The sequence below is a fragment of the Acanthochromis polyacanthus genome, chromosome 20, assembly GCF_021347895.1.
Source record: "Acanthochromis polyacanthus isolate Apoly-LR-REF ecotype Palm Island chromosome 20, KAUST_Apoly_ChrSc, whole genome shotgun sequence".
Lineage (NCBI taxonomy): Eukaryota > Metazoa > Chordata > Actinopteri > Pomacentridae > Acanthochromis > Acanthochromis polyacanthus.
This window is the reverse complement of record NC_067132.1, coordinates 16,010,953-16,029,672: the sequence shown is the minus strand read 5'-3', so window position 1 is coordinate 16,029,672 and position 18,720 is coordinate 16,010,953. Positions and strand designations below refer to the sequence as shown.

At 38.5% G+C, this 18,720-nt stretch overlaps 1 protein-coding gene across 1 annotated transcript in view; it reads right to left on the bottom strand.

The window, feature by feature from the left end:
- Positions 1–18,720, bottom strand: part of cntnap2a (contactin associated protein 2a) — a 372,045-nt gene that overhangs the window by 59,178 nt on the left and 294,147 nt on the right. Inside the window, exons 16-17 of the mRNA XM_051940310.1 lie at positions 17,213–17,369; positions 10,703–10,830 (exon numbers count right to left, since the gene is read on the bottom strand). Of these exons, the coding sequence (XP_051796270.1) occupies positions 10,703–10,830; positions 17,213–17,369 (285 nt within the window). The remainder of the gene's footprint in view (positions 1–10,702; positions 10,831–17,212; positions 17,370–18,720) is intronic.

Sequence of the window (18,720 nt, the reverse complement as noted above, 5' to 3'; positions counted from 1 at the left end):
CTTGTAGCATTCACATTTATTTATATATCATATTTTTGTATTTTGTCTATTATTACTTTTTTGATAATAGAGTGTTTTGTGTTGTACCTCTTGTTCTAATTGGTGTTCACTTGTTTTTTTTTTTTTTACTTGACTCCAAGCGAGCCCTACACAAGAACTCCTAAGTGCCTAGACTGCCTGTTTGTGCACAGATGGCAAATAAAAACTTGAATCAAATTGATAAATAAAAAGAGGCATATACGCACTAAACACCAATACTAACTGCAAAGAAAATACAACAACTATTAGTCTACATAGAACCTAATTAAAATGAGGCAATGAGCAAAACCAAAAAAGATCTTAAACTTTCAGTCAAATGATTTACATACTACATTTAAATCAAACAACCCAGCAGCAGCAGTCCTGCTACTTAAGATTACTGCTACTGGGGCTTCATCTTTTGCCAGAATCCAACCAGATGACTCAAACAGAAGACGCATGGCAGCCCAATACTGGTAAAACAAGAAATCTAACATAATGCTGGATATACAGAAGTTAGCTAAATGTGTTCACTTAAAGCCACAAATGTTAACCATAAGTTTGTTGTTTATAAAGTATTTGCATTATAAGTGTCAAAGAGTGCCTAAAGTTTTACCAACTTCTTTGGTTATGTGGCTGCGAGTGCGGCCATCACAATATGAAACCCTACAACTCTAAATCCACCTTTTTAAGACTGGAAAACTCAGTCATGACACTGACTGCTCATTTGGCTCATGATAGAGGTCAGCAGCATGTATATATATATATATATATATATATATATATAAACAATATGAGCATATTAACAAAGCAAAAAACTATTTGTCCCTTAGGATATAAACAACTATACTCAACACAACTCAGTTTGATATCTAGTTTTCATGCTGTGGGTTGGTGGTACAGTGTGTATGATCAGCAAATGTCAAATTCCCAGAAGGCAACATTATCACTGAAGCTCAGTGCTTTGACCAGGGGATGTGGAATGTACGGCTACAACTTAAAAAGTTGGTTAAAAAGTAATGTTTTAAGGCAGTCAGCCAGTCCTTTTTATCATTGTTGCTGAGCTGGGTCACAGTCATTTCAAACATGAGAAAAAGGACTGATGAAATCTCAGCGCGTCTCAACCACATCCAAGCACACAGCTCAACTCCAACTCCCCTGCAGGTATCAGCACAGAGAGAATCATGTTCATACCCACGAAAACTGAGCAACTCCTGCAGCCAGCCAAAACCCTATTAAATAATTATTGTGTCTTTGCACTTCAATAAGTGTTTTTTTCTTTTCTTTCTTTCTTTTTTACTAATTTTCCCCACATGCTGTATGTGTTGATAAATCAACGCATTTAATTGAAACACTGCAGCGCCGACACCAGCTGTTGACCTGTGTGTTACCCCACAGGGACAAGAAAAAAAAAGAGCGTTAAAAAAATAAGAAGTCAAACCCACTGAACTGTAGAGGCTGACATGATGTGAAATACGGTTTGAGGTGAAGTTGGGTCTGAACGCCAACTAGATGATTCATGTGTTTGTGCTTGACCAGCTGGGTTATTTGCCAGGACCAACAGATGGTAAGGACGACTGACTGTCTCAGGTCATTAGCATGGACATTTTCAGGCACACACACACACACACACACACACACGCGTGTAAAATACAGTACATGTGCGTCCGCATTAGAAATACAAATGAATCCACATTGTTAGTAAGCAGAGGACGCCACTGTAGCTCGATATCATCCTCACACATGCATGTATGTACAGTTCAATACGAATTCATGACGTTTCAGATCTGATCCGTAGAGCACTCATTCCACAATTTGTGTCGGCAAACACACACCGTGCCATCTAATTTAACTTTTCCCCTTCTTCTGCTCCATACTTCAGGTTAAACATATCGGGAGGCTTTCTCATCGAAGGACTAAGAATAGTCTCATCTAATGAGACAGACGGCAGCAGCTATCTCGGAAGTTCCTGCCTCTTACTTGGAAAGTGGCGCTAAGGGTACAGCTCCGATATTATTGTTCAAAACACTCCAGCCTATATATAGTTCTGCAAGATGATGGACTGTGGCTCATAAAGCGTTTCTTTTTTGCTCACTTCAAAGTTTCCATCAAGACCTGTGCTTCATCTCATTTGAGTAATTTAGCCATCTGTGGCATGTAATTTTATGGTCGGGGTACTACATAGTCACGGTAAACGTAGCATTTGAATCTTCAGGTAATTACTTTGCATCTGTCATTTGAGAGCTGAAAAGCCTTTATTAATCTTACTGTGTAATTAGGTTGCATGTCATACATTTTTAGCACTAAACCTTCAGAGCTCAGAGCCACGAATGGAGATATGACACGAAAAGAGAGAGAAATAGGAATCATTTCAGTCTTTAGTTTCCTTCACTTTCTATAAATCATAATTAGAAAGAAGCAATTAATGTATTTCAGAAAAGCAGGCATGAGATTGTAAAGCGTTTTGGTTAAAACTATCCATCAAGCTGTACATATGTGTCTAATTACTACGTCATGAGTGTAATTTATTTAATAAGGCAGTCTTGTTGCGATGGAGAGAAATGTCCCTGCTCTGGCAATCACACAACCAGCATACAAAAGCAACACAAATAAGCTCAGACAACCACAAAGAACCTGTAAAAAAAAAAAATTACGACTCATAAAGACATCAGATAATAAAGCCTTCAAAACTGGCAAGAGGAATAAATGAGTGTAGCTTGAGGGCAGTTTGCGGTTCATCGCGTTTAAAATGGGATTAGTACCTGAAACTAGTTCTGCCGAGATCTGCGCGTACGTACGTATGGGACATCTAAGGTTACACAGTTATTTGATCGAAGCTGGAATTACAAGATTTACATGAGAGAGGAGATGTAAGCTGGTTTGGCAGCTCAGACAGTAGATATACATCAGGGGATAATTATTTCTTTTTGTCAGTAAGGAAACACACCAAATCTTGTGTTACAGACTGGAGTGATGAGTATAAAGTTTGCACCACGGGGCTTAGCTGCTGAAATATTGATGGGGAATGACAATGTCACCGAATGTAGACGTTAAAGTTTAATGCTTTTCTAGTTATGGGAAGACAGACAGAAGGCCTGATTTTTAAACCACAGGTTGTATATAAATCTTGACTGACAGCTGAGTCAGATTGCTAAGTGATCATTTGAAAGAACGAAAGGCAGAATGAAGATCAGTTAGAGTCTTGATTGGGGGAAAACCTGGTGTATCTGAAATTGTATCAAATGCATGAAATGGAGATCAAATTGCTGATTAGGAAGGGTAGTGTTATTTACAGTGGTTTTTGAAAGTACTCCTTCTGCTTTTGTACTGTTAATCATCTTAGGATCAGATTTAAAATAGCAATGGCATTGTTTTGTTGCAGCTAATGTAACATATTACAAAGTTGTATGTTTTTTATAATTACATGTTATTGTATTTCACTGAAGGCACTTTAAGAGTGACAGGAAGTTGTCAGTATCAGGAAGTTAGTCAGTATGCAATTGAAAACGCCGGTTCTGGTTGCATCTGGGCTGATCCAGCGACATCTACATACATCTTTTGCAGCATTGTGGGTTTGTAGTGATATACTGCCTTTACGTACGGTAGCAAACGTTTACTTTTGGGACAAGTTTGTTGTTGGAAACTTTCTCCAGCTACTAGTGTTAATGGTTGCAAATTGATATTCTACAATAAGCTCATATGAGAGTAATTACAAACAAATAGATTCAAAGATTAGTGATTTAAGTGAAAATATGTTTTAGTATATTTCATTTTAAGTTGAGAAAAACAGAATTACTATATACAACTTATAATGTTAAAACGGTAACATCTATGGATAGATGTCATTTATTTTAGATAATGAGTTGAGGGGTTTACAATGTATATTTGTACACGTTAAAAGCAAGCATGACATTTATCATGCCTTTTGTATTTCAGTTTCACTCTTCTTTTAATGTCAATAAACCTGTGGATAAGGAGTTGAATGTCTTCAGAGTCTTGATGTGTGGAAGGCGTTTATTTGACAGTACAGGCATAATGACATTATGAAAACTTTTGTATTTATTTAGATTTTTTAAAAAATTTATATATAAATATATTTAAAATGCAAAAACATACAATCGCACAATTACAAAAGTATTCAGACACTTTGCTATGGATTTCAAAATTGGCAGACTAATGGGCAAAAATGGCACACATGAGCGAATAAATTCACCAGGCACTTAGCGTTTGAATGACATCAATTACAGTGACGCAGGCATATGGACAAGGAAATTAATTAGTTCTGGACTATCGTAGGTGACCCATACAAGCCTTCATTTGTGGTCAGCTGCGAGGCCGTGTCTCATAGCAGGTGTATGACATCATAATAGTATATGCGGCTTTGCTTCACTCGCTATCCTTTATTTTCATTTCCATCTATTAAAACGTCCAAACCCTTTTAACATCAATAAATGGGACTAATTCCTCTCTGTCTGCCTGCGACTGTATAGGCTGCCATTAAACCAGCCGTGGAAATGGGCTTCATTAATGCTGCAGCACGTGCACACAGACACACAAAAAGTTGCGCTCTTGCAGCAGAAAAAGAGACAGAAACACACACATACAGGAACGTGCATGTGCGCATACACACAGACCTCCTTGCTAAAACTTTCCCTGACTGCTCGAGACATTAGTCATTTGCCTATGAAAACCCATTATATGGCAGCCAATCGTCATTGCTCTTACTGAGACAGAGCTCCACGCACACTATGAGAAGCATCAATCATACACGGAGTACCTATTCACGTGTGAAATTTTTAATATACATTTAATATGCCTTAATGGGCCAATGTATAATGTATGCTCCCTGTTCCAGTGTCTTGGCCAGCACTATGGCAAACATACCTCAAAGTCATCTTCATTTTAAAGTTTGTTAATCTGGCCACTCAATAGAAAAGAGGATAACTCTCTTTTGTGTGTGGCGCGCACAAAGACGCATACAGGGGCTAAGAGAGTACGACAAAGACAATACGGCCCCTTCCCACTGACAGAGGGGATCCATCTTTAGTAATTGTGTTTGCCGCGCCGCCACACGATAGAGCCCCACACGCAAACAGATGTGATGTCACGGGTCATTAAATCATGGTTTGTTTGTATGTTGACAGCTCTGCGATGAGGGGACATTAGCTAGAGTGGCACCAGGGGTTGTTGATGAAGGGACCGTAATGAGCGTGACACTGGTGAGGAAGAAGGGCAGGTGTTCTGTCATGTAGCGCACCCTCGACAGAACCAGGTCACTTCCCGTCCGGCGAATGAACGGACGGATGGACTGATAAAGATAAAAGCAGCAGTGAAAAAAACTGACCGCATGAGCGATGTGTAAACCCTAACTGTGGCCTCCTTATTCCTTTGGAGTTATAAATCCGCCAGTCTTCCTCTAAAACTGGCAGATTGCACAGTCCACTGATATTGCACATAGCTCCATCCTATTACTCCCTTTAGTTTGAAAAATGAGCAGTCAATAGATAGTTTATGAAGCATTATTATAGTAACGATCATGCTGCCTTGCTGAAGATTAAATCCATGTTTGCTTTTCCTCTCCAAAGAATATTATTTTCCACAAAACCTCTCTGGTGATTTGTTACATTGCAGATCAGATACCAGCATTATTTCCTCTCTATACTGTTTTAATCTATTATTCCTTTGGAGATTTAGATAAAATAGAGGCGATGGAAGAAATCTCAAAGATATAAACACTTAATGAGGAATTCATAGTGTTTTGAATCGTACTGAGGGTTGCTTTCACATCTGTGGATTGCTTCATTTGCTCTGGACTGCTGGCAAAAATAAGATACATGGTTTGTATTTTACTTTAATTCCTTTCTGTTTCACGTTGAAATCACAACAAGAAGAGATAAGAGAAACCATTGAGGTATACCAAGCAAACAAAGCGACTTCTCTGCTCCTTGCAGAGTTCAAGGCGCACCGCAAAAAAGGTTTTAGTGCAACTCGTGGCGGCCATATAGTGCCATGCATTTGACAAGCATCAACTGAAGCCATAGCACACACCACAGAGGCATCCAGGATTTGCTCTTGTGAAGCGGGACAGTGGCACATCTTGACAAGTTGACAAGCATCAGCCTGTGTCATCTTCAAGTTGACTGGCTGATGCAAAGACACAAATGCTGCACAGACTCAGGGAGAAAACTGTGGCTTCAGCTGCTGAACCTCCCTTTGTGATGGCTTAGAGGCTTTACACCATTAGTAGAAGATAAGGATATTGACTTTTATGAGTTGGTGTGAAGCCCAGTAAGATTTCAAATGAGAAACGTTTCATTTAACACGTGTAAAAGCTGCTTCAGGATCCAGTTATTCCATATCAACTTGACAGTGCACAAAACAGGCGCAGGTAAGACAAAATAAAACAGTGCAGCCTCATGAGTTGCGTGGAAAGAAAAGTGGTCAATAGCGTCGTGCTGCAGAGTCTGTGTGTGTCTTCCAGCTGACCCCAAGTCCCACAGAGAGCAGTGTGCCAACACTGATTAGAAGAATAGACAGGAAGAGAAACAGCAGGGATTAAACTGCCTATCAGTGTGTGTGTGTGTGTGTTTGTCTGTGTGTGTGTTCTGCGGTATCTGACATCTGATGTTTACCTGAGAAACAACCTAAACTGCAGGGACTTGACTGAACAGAATAAAAGGACGAGAGGATGAGTGCTTAGATGGAAAGTCTGAGCAGAGTTCTTAAACCTTTATCTGGCTGCACACAAGCCAGCATTAGCGGGAATGCGTGTGCCAGCAGCCTCAAAAACATACAGCACACAGTAATATTCCAGAGCAGAAAGGAAGCCAAGATAAAGCAACAGTTTCTCTGAATGATTTGCACAATGCGAGGATGAGCAATGTGTTATTTTCACATTCAAGTGCAACCCCAGAATAACAATGTGCCCAATTGTACTCGGCTATGCTTGAAGTGCTTTCTCTTGTTCCCTCTTATGCTAGTTTTTAATTAAGACCGCATTCAAGCCATCAGCAGCAAACAGTCAAAAGAGGTTTGTTACTTTCCAAAAGTTTGGCTAACAATGTCTGAATGTATTATACAGTCTAAGACACACTGATAATGGGTAATTTCCACTGGGATTCAGGATGAAGAAAGGACGGAAACATTTCTTCCACATGAGGAGAGTGAAGATAATTAAGAACAAAGTGCGCTTTTGCTGTTTTTGAATTCTGATGTTTGTGTAAGTTAAAATTTCTTTCATTTTTTTTTTTTTTACAGCGAGATGTTATAAGCAAAAAACAGAATTTTGGAGTTTGTGCTATTTCGCTTCCCTAACATTTCTTCTTTCAAATTAGGGAAATGAAATGTTAAAAATACACATTTAAGGGCTAATTATATATTGTCTATTGGGTATTTATGCAAACTAGCATGCACATTTAACTGCATAATAGCTTATTTGCATATATAAATACACAACTTGGAAAACTTGTAATACAAAAAATAATTGTTTGAATGTAAGTAATCAGTTGGGAAAGTTTCATGGTGATATCTATTAGTTTAAACAGTGGGTTCCAATTAAAATAGATGTCTTTAACTGTCTTTTTTCACGCTCTAAGGCCAGAAATCTCCACCTCAGTAGCTCCTGCACACACCAAACATGTCTACACTACACTGATCAGCTACAGCACCAAAACCACATACAGTCAAAGGTGTTACATTGATATTCCGACCACAATGTAACGTCCTGCTGGAAAACCTCTGGTCATGTGGATATTCTACTGACATGTGACACCAATCTAAACATTGCTCAAGACTATAAACACATCCTCTCATGGCGATGGCGCTTTCTCTGCAGAACAGTCTGCCAAAAACTGCTCAAGAACGGTTCGAGGAATACGTTAGCATTGACCCGGCGTCCAAACTGCCCGGATCCCAATCTGATTAAGCATCTGTGGGATGCAGCTGAAACGAGCTCGATCCACCGAGGCCCACCCTGCAACCCACAGGACCCGAAGTATCTGCTGCCAAATGGGTCAAATCCGTTTTGGCCACGGAAGAGGGAAGTACGCAATAATTAGCAGGTGATTTCAGTGTTGTGGCTGATCGGTATTTACCATTTGAAAGAAAGGGATTGACGTTACCTCCTTAAAAACAAGGTGAAAGTAGATTGTTTCAGGTTATTGCAAGGATTTTCTGATTCATGGAGTGATAAAATGAGATATCTAAAATCCACCTTTGGCTCTCATATATCAACACAATGAAAGAATAATGTTGGAGCTGGATTTATCAGAAGTTCAGATTTCTGCTGTGGAAATGAATGCAAAGTAGTGCAGATTTTGATCGATAATACTCCATTTGCATTTTTAAACAGAACAGTTCAAAAAATACAATATATTTCTTGTTTTAACTGATCAGACAAGGGAAGTTCAATGCTGATATCTACTACCTAAACTTCACCTGTAGTGTTCTTTAAGGTAAAATAAAGTAGCCTATACTGTCTATCAAAACCACAAGGACACCTTTTTGGAAAAAGTTTAACAACTTATTGACTTCTAGAGTTTTTAGTCTTGGATCTGTGTGATAAACTTCCCTGGGTTGGATCCAATTTTAGTGGAAATGTGATGTGACAAAATGTGTACGGAACGGGACAGAAAACAGCCTGACTGACAGATCTGACTTTGCTTTAATGTGCAGGCATAATATGTGCCGTATAGCAGACCATGTGAGCGCTAAAGAGAGATAATAACGATCATTAACATCTTCTGCATATAATTATAATATAAAAAAGTGCTCTTTAAGCATGTGCCTAACAGAAAAGCCGCATGAGCTCATATCCCTTTGCAGCTGCAGTGAATTGCACACTATGTACCTGCCACTTAAAATAGTCATTCCAGGTAGTAATTCAACTGTGAGTGTATAAATGTAGCCCACGACTATCCTGAGACTCCTGACACTTTGTACAGTACTACACAAATCTTTCAGTTTTCCTCTATTACATGTCTGAATACATCAGGAGTGACAAAGACAGCTGACACCGGCTTGGCTTTTATGACTAATATTCATCAAGTACAGAAAATACCTTGAGAAAGGCTGAGATGGGAAATGTTGGAGGGCACAGGGGCCAACACCTTGAAAATGTTGTTCCACATCATTTCACTGGCTTTCAGATGGAGAAAATGTGTCTTATGGAACCTCTAAATACAGAACAGCACGACTCAAAAGCTTCAGTCTGTAACTTTCTGGAGTGGTTTGTGTGCACTTATCGCAGGTCATGGAAAATGCAGTAGTCTCACAGCTAATTTAGTCAGTTTTCACTGACTTTTTAAAAAATATTCTACTACCAATCCTGACCCTGACCACCAGAACAACACAGAAGACAAATTAAACTAAACTACAGAAAAACAGAACGCAATGTAATTCAGCGTAGATCTTTACATTCCATTCTCTATACAGTATTATCACTGTTCCACAGAGTAAAATGCCTTCACTTCATTGCAGTAGACATCAAAAAGACAGTGTTTGTCCAAGAGTTTCCTACAGCTTAACATCAAATAAAGAATATCCACCTTTGCTAGCCCTGACTGTTCAAAAGTCACACGCAATGTCAAAAGGTGTATTTTAATAAGAGCGGTATTCATGTGACTGGAGGTGTTCTCTTGATTCAACCTTTGATGAGCCTTTCTCAAAGGTTATGTAGTCGCACCTCAACAACCAGCTGAGAATTGGTGTGAAAGTGAAACCACTCCTCTCTGCAGCTGACTTGGAGAAGGTCATTAACGCCCCTATTTCTTCTAAATTAGCCCACTGTCGCTGCCGTCAACCTGCCTCACTCAAAGGCTTCTTTTTACACTTGCAGCTAATCCAGAATGCAAACATCAGTTCTCCACATCCCTGAGTAGGTTCCTCTCCGGTTTGAAGTTCATTTTAAGATCCTCCTAAAAGCACAGTAGGATGTAGCTCTTGGCTACATTGCCGATCTTTTAACTTCTGCTCCAGTTTAGTGGATGATCTGAAATGAGCTCAGCAGTTTGCGTAAATAAATGTCAGTGTCAGTTATTAAAAATGAATCTTAATCCTGTTGTTTCTTCAGCATTGTGTAATGTCAAATCAGTGTGGCACCTTGTCTGTAAAAAAAGTAGAAGAATAGAGAAAAATGCAAAGCACAGTTTGCTAGGGGGCCACAGTGACTTCCTCAATTTTCTTTTCTTTTGCCTGAACCCCAGTTTTAAGTCAAAATTCATCAAATTCAAGGAGGTGAAACCAGTAAACATTTCCTGCTTTTGCCTGAAAAAATGATTAAGCGCTGCACAAAATAGTTGCCAATTAATTTTCTGCAATAGATCAACTCATCATTATTCATTCATCTTCTACAATTACATTCAGCAGACACTCATCCAAAGCAACGTACATCAGAGTAGATACAACACAAGCAAGGATCTAGTCAGGAGAAAACCAGAACATTTGGTGAATGTTCAATCCTTCATGTCTCAACACCTCAAATATATAATTGATTCAAGCCTTTTTATACCAACAACCTTCCTCACAAGTATGTCATGCCAGGTTTTGGTCAAAGTAAATTCACATTTCTTTGTGTTTTCAATACATCATAACGTACAAAACGACCTTTACTCAACAGTATCGATTACTACTAAAATTGGTTTCAACCACTTCACAGCAGTGTATGCATCAATGTCATGACACTTACTATCTCCTTGGCAACGGAGTGGTCCAACGGTTAGTTTGGCCTCGGAGCCCGGTCTGTTGGTGTCACCCACGGCAACCTGGCTGACTGGCAGATGTTCTTTATACATCAAGAGACCAGAATCTTCTCTCCTGTAAGATGAATTGAAAATAAAAACATGCAGACTGAAGTAAGAGGAGTACAAAAACCATGCTCTTGAAGTATTTTGACCTTGCTTTTATGATCGGCAATTTCTCCATCTCTAGACACCTGCTTGTATTTTTCTTTCACACTTTTAAAATTAGTTCAATTCAGACTACGTTGAGGTCACAGCTCTGAGAAATAAAATAACATTTGTGATTTCTGACACACACTATTTACAACCGTGTCAATACCGGTTTCCATTAACACTTCTGTGCCTTTGAGGTGATTCTGTTCAGATAAGTGATTTTGATTCTGAAATGAATAAGCGAAGGTGAAGATATGTGGCGGCAAAATAGTGTGTATCATACAGTGGCTGTATAAAAGTAATCTTTCATGAAGCATAGCAGGTCATAGATATTCTACACTACATGGGAAAATATGTTATGTAAGCAGTTGTGCCATGCTGATAAAATTGAAAGAACATTGAAGAAGTGATATCTGTTTCCTTTGTGCTGTTAGATTCTGCACCAGTTGTAATATTACTACATATAATAAGTGTAACTAAATGAATCACTAGCTGTGTGTGTGCACATGAATTTGTGAGTTATGTAATATTTATTTGACAATATCAGTACTTCGGCACATTCAATGTGAAAATGGAAAAAAAAAAGATACCATTTTACAGTCATGGCCATAAGTTTGGACACAAGTACCATGACGCTTGTGAATCTTAGAAAATACCACAAAATTGTCACTTACAATATACAGCCATGGCCATAAGTTTGGACACAGCATGACTTATGTCTGTTTTGATGTCTATTACAGAACATAAGTATATTGTAAGTGACAATTTTGTGGTATTTTCTAAGATTCACAAGTGTCATGGTACTTGTGTCCAAACTTGACTATGGCTGTACAGTGCAAATTCGGCTTTAATTTGAGTAGATTTATATTAATAGAAAAAAAATACATGACAGTCCATTTTTAACACTCAGTGATCAACATTTAGGAATTTAAAAATACAGTCACGGAAAAAATGATTAGACCACCCTTGTTTTCCTCAATTTCTTGTTCATTTCAATGCCTGGTACCACTAAAGTTATACTACCTGCAGAATGTAATGAACACAACAAAAATGCAGCTGATTCCATAATATGTTATGTCTTATTTGACATGCTTAAGCTTCATTGTATTCCCAGGGTGTGTAAGAGGCTATTTTATGTCATAAGCAGCACTGCACATGCAAAGGTCGAGAGTGGTTTCCTGCTGACATTCAAGCCGTAGCACCACTTGAAGTTGTCTTCTCTCACATAATGCCAAAAATAAAAGAATTATGTGAAGCCACAAAGGCAGCCATCTTGGCACTGATGGAAATTGGCATGAGTGAGAGGCAGGTAACCAAAAAACTGAAGATCTCTAAAAGAGCTGTTCATTACACCAAGAAAAAACAAGCCAAACAGGGTACTACCAAATTTGCTTGCTGGTCGTAGCAGGAAATGTCATTCTAACCCACGAGATGACCGTGCACTCATCTGTTCCTGTGTCAAGAATCATTGTCAGACCTCCAGGGAGCTTAAAAATTAGTAGGACTGGGAGAAATATGACTTGTTCAGCAAGGACAGTTCAAAACTGACTTCTTGAAACTGGTCTGAAGTCACGCAGGGCACGTAAGAAGCCCTTCATCAACGAAAGGCAGAGGAAAGCCCAGTTACTCTTTGGTGGGGATCACAATGATTGGACTGTTGATGACTGGGCTAAGGTTCTCTTCAGTGATAAATCCAATCTTCAGTTGATGCCCACTCCAGCCAACTTACTGGTTACAAGGAAGCCTGGAGATGCCTACAAACCAGACTGTCTGCCTGTAGAGTAAAACATGTGGATGGATCAGTTACCATCTAGAGTTGATTCAGTATGGATGGAACAGGGCAAATGCAGTTGCATAAAGGGCGAATGAACCAGGTTCAGAGCTACTCTTAAAGACAGTCTTCTTTCAACAGCTGGAAAACTCTTTCCTGCCTCAAATGACTGGATTTTCCAACAGGTCAGTTAAGGCCTGGATGAAGAACCAGAACACTGAGACCATACCTTGGCCTGCTCGATCACCAGATCTAAATCCAATGGAAAACCTGTAGAAAATCATCAAACACAAAATGGAGAACCACAAGCCCAAAAACAAAGCAAATTTGTTTGAGTTTGTGCAACAGGAATGGGCTGCTGTGACAGCAGAACAATGTCAGAAGCTGGTGGAGAGCATGCCAAGACGCATGGCTGCAGTCATCAGAAACAATGGTTATGAATCAATACTAACTCCTGTGTGTATCAAGTCACTAAAATAGACAGAGAAGAAAACATGTAATGCCTAATAGCTGTTTTTGGCAGTAGAATGCCATAGCTGTTGATGTAAGAACTTAAGCAATGTTGGCTATTATCAAGAAAACCATGGAAAATGTCTGATATCAGCTCTTAAATTAAATTCTTATGAGCTATTTTTGTTGTTATCATTATATTTGTCCAAACAAATGTACCTTTAGTTGTACCAGGCATTTAAATGAACAAGAAATTGAAGAAAACGAGGGTGGTCTCATGTTTTTTTTTCCATGACTGTAGATGCACATGAAAGCAAACAAAGTCACCATATTTAATATCTTTGCGAAAAGCCCACACTAAGTATTCAACTCAAAGAATGCTTTTTGAGGTCTCCTCTTTGCAGACAACTTCAGCTTGCACTTATTGTGATGCCATTTGTTTAGTTTTTAGTAAGCGGAATGCTAGAAAATACCTAGCTGGTCACGAGGCTGTAAATCTTGAATCGTGCTGTTGAATCGTACGTCGTATAATGAGTGTAGACACATTTGGCTGTATCTGAGCTCCCAGAATGCACATGCATATCTCTGCATTATTCTCGTTGCTTCCGTCAGCAGTGAAATTTCATGATTATGTCAGTGTGCTGGTTCCACTGATGCCATGCATGCCTAGACCACAACAGAACCAGCACCAAATGTGACAAATGAGGTTGGATGCTTTGTGTTACGCTGTTCGTTTTTTCTCCTCGCACTTTCCATCCTTTCTGACTGAGAGTGAGCTTTGTTCCGTCAGACCGTAGAACTCAGCAAAAGCGTGCAAAAAGGAAGCAGCAACACGGCTTTTATGTTTTTGAGGCTTCCAAGGTCTTTACATCTTGTGGGGAATTACTGATTTTATGATGAAGTCGCTTGGTCATTGACGTGGGTGTTTCTGTGCCTACATACCGGAGAGTGCACTTGACCTGCTATGCCATAATAAAGGCATTTTTTTTCTTCCCCATGCAAAACATTTTCTGGTCATTCACTAGACTTGTGCTTTTACATTTACCAGCTTAATAAAGACTTACTAGTTTCTATTTTTCAATGTGGTATGTATAATTTTATTTCAAATTTGCTAGAATCTGGAGAAAATGAATACCTCTGCTACTGAGTACATACACAACACATAACTAGTAACAGATGTGTATGTTTAAATATAAATATGGATGCATTTTCATTTGAACATGGTTACTTGCATAGTGGCAGCATAACAAATAATGAACCTGCACATGTGCATCATACATTTTCTTTCATTTATTTTATACTTATCTTTTTTCTTTTATACCTATAGCTACTTTAAGTATGCTGCTGTATACAATATATGTTAGGTTATGCAGTACATGACTGCATACATGAGCATATATGTTTATATACATAAGTGTATGTATTCATTTTTCCCACTTCAGTATTATATTATAATAAGTCAGTGTATTGCTGCTGCATAAATAAGTAAATGATGTGAAAATAATGAAACAGATCCATCCTCTATACACCGCTTTATCCTCATAATGAAACAGATGTTAGAATATAATATTTCTATTATAAAAGCAGCATTATAATAGTATATTAGTTTAAGTTGCAAAAATTTTGAACATAAAGGTAAAAGAATTGGGTACAATGTGCAGTGATACATGTGGTGGATGTATAAATGCATAATATTTCTTGAATCTCTGTGTGAGAAATGAGCAAATAACGTAAAATAGATTTAAAATAATTCATGAAATTATCTTCCTGCACCATTGATTAGCCAGATGCCAACACTGTGACAGTGCTACAAACATTAAATACATAAATAACATCCATCAAAGCGAATTTAAACAAGATGTATTCTGCTATAAATTCTTCATGTAACTCGACTGAAATCGTTTGCCATTCGAGGCCGTTTGGACGTGAAACAGAGATCTAATTTATGGCTGCATGTGTGCGTCTGACTAAGCATGTGTGCATACGTGTGTTTGTGTGTCCGTTGCCAAAAATGTGGGTAATGAGTGGAAACTGTTATATTAGTAATATTTCAAACACTCACTCAGCCAAACAATGAGACATTAATGCATAAAATATTAACGGCGAGAACGAGACAGTGTAAGACTCATTTGTAATCTCATCAGTTTTAGAGATGAGCGGGGAGACATGAAAGAAAATGAAATCTCTTCTTCTCGCTAACACTTGGTAATTACTCACAAACATGCAGCGTGCACACACAAGCACACACAAGCACTGACAGCGACGCAATTGGTTTTAATGAGAATATCCATCAGTTGGCTAAAAGAGCTTTGAAATACAAACTGTTGGTTCTGCAGGCAAACATTCCTCTTAAATAAACACATCCTTGATGGTGGCATTCATCATTCAGTCACTTCAGCCTTTGAAGTTAGACACCTCATCAGACTGTCCAGCTACGGTGGATTCTGTATTAACACACTACTGCAAACTTTAGCTTTAGTGACTAATTTAAGCTTTTTCATTTTTGATAAAGTTCCACTGATGTAGTAATGCCATGATTTTGAAAATCTTCTTAGTAGGGGTTATTCAATGATTCAGAGATGTTAAATGTAAAAGTCAGCTCATATTAAATGCTCTATTAAACTTAATTATACAGCATTTCATATGACATTTTCTAGAATGTATACATAGCGTAACTCTTAAAACTTGCCATTTGAAATTCACAGTGACATTTCAAAACAAGGGTTCTCAATGTCAGAAAGAAGTAGACCAGGCAGTTTCTTATTTCTAATTACTCTTAATTTGGCTTTTTTTTTTTAACAAGAATTTAGAAAAACTATTCTTTCATGTCAAAGTGAAAACACAATTCCACAATATAATGTCAGTTATTGCAAAAATATACACTGTAAAATAAGGAGTTGTTTTTAAGTTTCGATCCTTTTCAAATCAGTATCTAATAGATGTGTCTTTGACCACAATTACAGCTTTGAACTTGCGTGGGCAGGTCTCAGTTTGCCTTGTCCATGAGAACACTGCACTTTGACCCCATTTTACTTTGCAAAACTGTAACTTCTCAATTGGATTGAGATGTGGGCTCCAAAACATTCACCTGCGTCTTTAAATCATTTCTGTGTAGCTTTGACTGCATGGTTTGGATCATTGTCTAGATGGAAAAACAAATCTATCAAGCTGCAGTTCTCTTGCAGATAGCTTCAGGTTGTCCTTCAGTGTTACCCAATTTTTTCTGCATTAAATTTATCCTTTACCTTCACAAACCTTCAAGAGTCTGCTGACAAGAAGCATTTCCACATGATGCTGCCACCGCCATGCTTTATGGTGGGAATGGTGTTTGTGATAATGTGCAGTGTTTCATGACTACCAAACATAGCATCTCATCTGAGCACAAAAAAAAGTTAATTTGTGTCTCATTGGACCATAGAGCCTTGTTCCAGTTGATTTCGGAGTTTTCCAGTTGTCTTCTAGCAAACTCTAGTTGAGATTTTTTTTTAACTATGGCTTTCTGTTTGGCATTTTGACAAAAAGCTTTGTCTAATGAAGAACCTGAGCAATAGTCTTTCCCATCTCAGCTGTTGAAGCTTGTAACTTCTTCCTTTCATTAATTTTGTGACTTCTGTGATGAATTAGGCGAGTTACTTTAAAGGGTGTGAATACTTATGCAATCACTTCTTTTACATTTTATATTTCTAATTAACTGACACTTTGCAGAAATATGTTTTCAAGGATTAAAGGCAATTAAGGAGAACTTCTAAGAGGGGTGAATACTTTTTATAGGCACTTCAACTCTAGTTAAAGGCTTAGTTTACCATTGGAAAATATTCTTTGAAATAATTCCACCCTTTTCAAAAATAATGGTATAAATGAATGTTGTTACAGTAATCCATTTTTGCCATTTATGAATTGATTCATAAGTGTAACAGAAAAGATGTGACATTTTTCTTGTGAATAGATTTTCTTCACCAATCCCCAGTGCAGCTGTTTCTAAAGACTTTAATTAAAATCAATGCAAACTCAGACTGTTAAGGAAGTTAATCAAAGGGTAACTGCTGGAGTACCTGCTGAACTTTTATGTGATTGTGGGACTTACCATTGTTTGGCATCTGCATCGCAGTTGCAGTCGTACTTGGGGTCGGTGCAGTTCCTGTCGATACCACAAGCACATTTCTGGATGCCAGGTCCTGAGCCGCCCCAGTAGAAGTGCTTCTCGCTGCCTCGGCCTACCCACCACGTGTAGGGGGTCCCATCTGGCAAGCAAACACAGACAAACACAAAAAAAACCCTGTAAGTTCCTCTAAAGACGGACAACAATCCCCATCAGTCCCCAGTGTTCCTACTGGTTTTTGGCTCAGTGCTATAATTGGTCTTTTGTAGAAAAGTGGAGACAAAACATAAACTTTTGTGAAGGTAATAAAGTTGTGCCCAAACTCATTCCTTTTACAGGTGATTAACTGTTAGACTGTTCAAGGCTTTTGTTGCATTAATGGGAAATATATTGACTACCAGCAGCTGCCTGGTGAATGTGATTCATTTGCTCAGCATGTTTTACACAGCTGGACGGTTAATCCCTTTGAGACTGGCAGGAACACTTAGTCACAGATCACACCTGCGATTTTAGAGATCTATTAAAACAGCTTCAGTGCTGCATTTACATGTATCTTTCACATTGCTGTGTGTGAACCTTTGTGTCCATAATTGTTACTGTCAATTTAGATACTTATGAGCACATCTGCTGACACACAAACACCTCCACATGTGCATGGGTGTGTATGTCCTTGTGTGCGTATGTGTGTTTCAATGAGTGGATAAGAGGTGAAGGATCGCTGCTTTTCAATAAGAAATGTAATATTGTTTTCTTTGCCTTGGATAATGTATTCTGGCATGAGACAGTAACTAGGCAGAGAGATAGGTGTAAATATTTTGGTGCCTTGCAATATATCACAATAACAGCAAGAGAGAAGGAAACAATATTGCGTTTCCCTCTTTATTCCGAGAAAATAAGCTGCATTGTCAATATCGCTTTGTCAAATTCCATCAGAGACAATGAAATCTCCAGAGCCACATTTTTTACAGAAGGGGATTGAAGCAGACTTTTGATGCAGCACAATTGCATTGAGATGTGTGATATAGTTTATTATTACACTTGAATTTCTGAACCGTGCCTAAACTCCAGGAGCAAGAAGTGACTGTCTGTGTTTTTATATTGTGTGTGCGTGTTTGGCCTAGGTGACCTATAGGTTTATTGCCCTCATAAAGAGAATTAGCCTCATCTTTCTTCAAGCTACGGTTCAGACAAGCCACTGTCAATAGGATTAACAGTGCCCTCCAAGAGACGTCACAGTCTTCTCCCTTTATGTGTGCACGTACAGAATGTGTCTGTTGTTGTACTTCTGTGCAAGTTAACTTTGAGCTGAAGTTACAGTCAGTAGTCCTAAACCAGAGTCCGCTGAGCTAAGCTTCAGCCTCCACAAACATCACCTAGCTTGAAAACAACTCAACTAGACATTGTTCTAAAGCTGATCTGTGTCCACTTCAGACCTGTCCTAAGCTCTGGTATAACTGTAATTGAGTAGATCATAAAACCTTGATTATACTCTG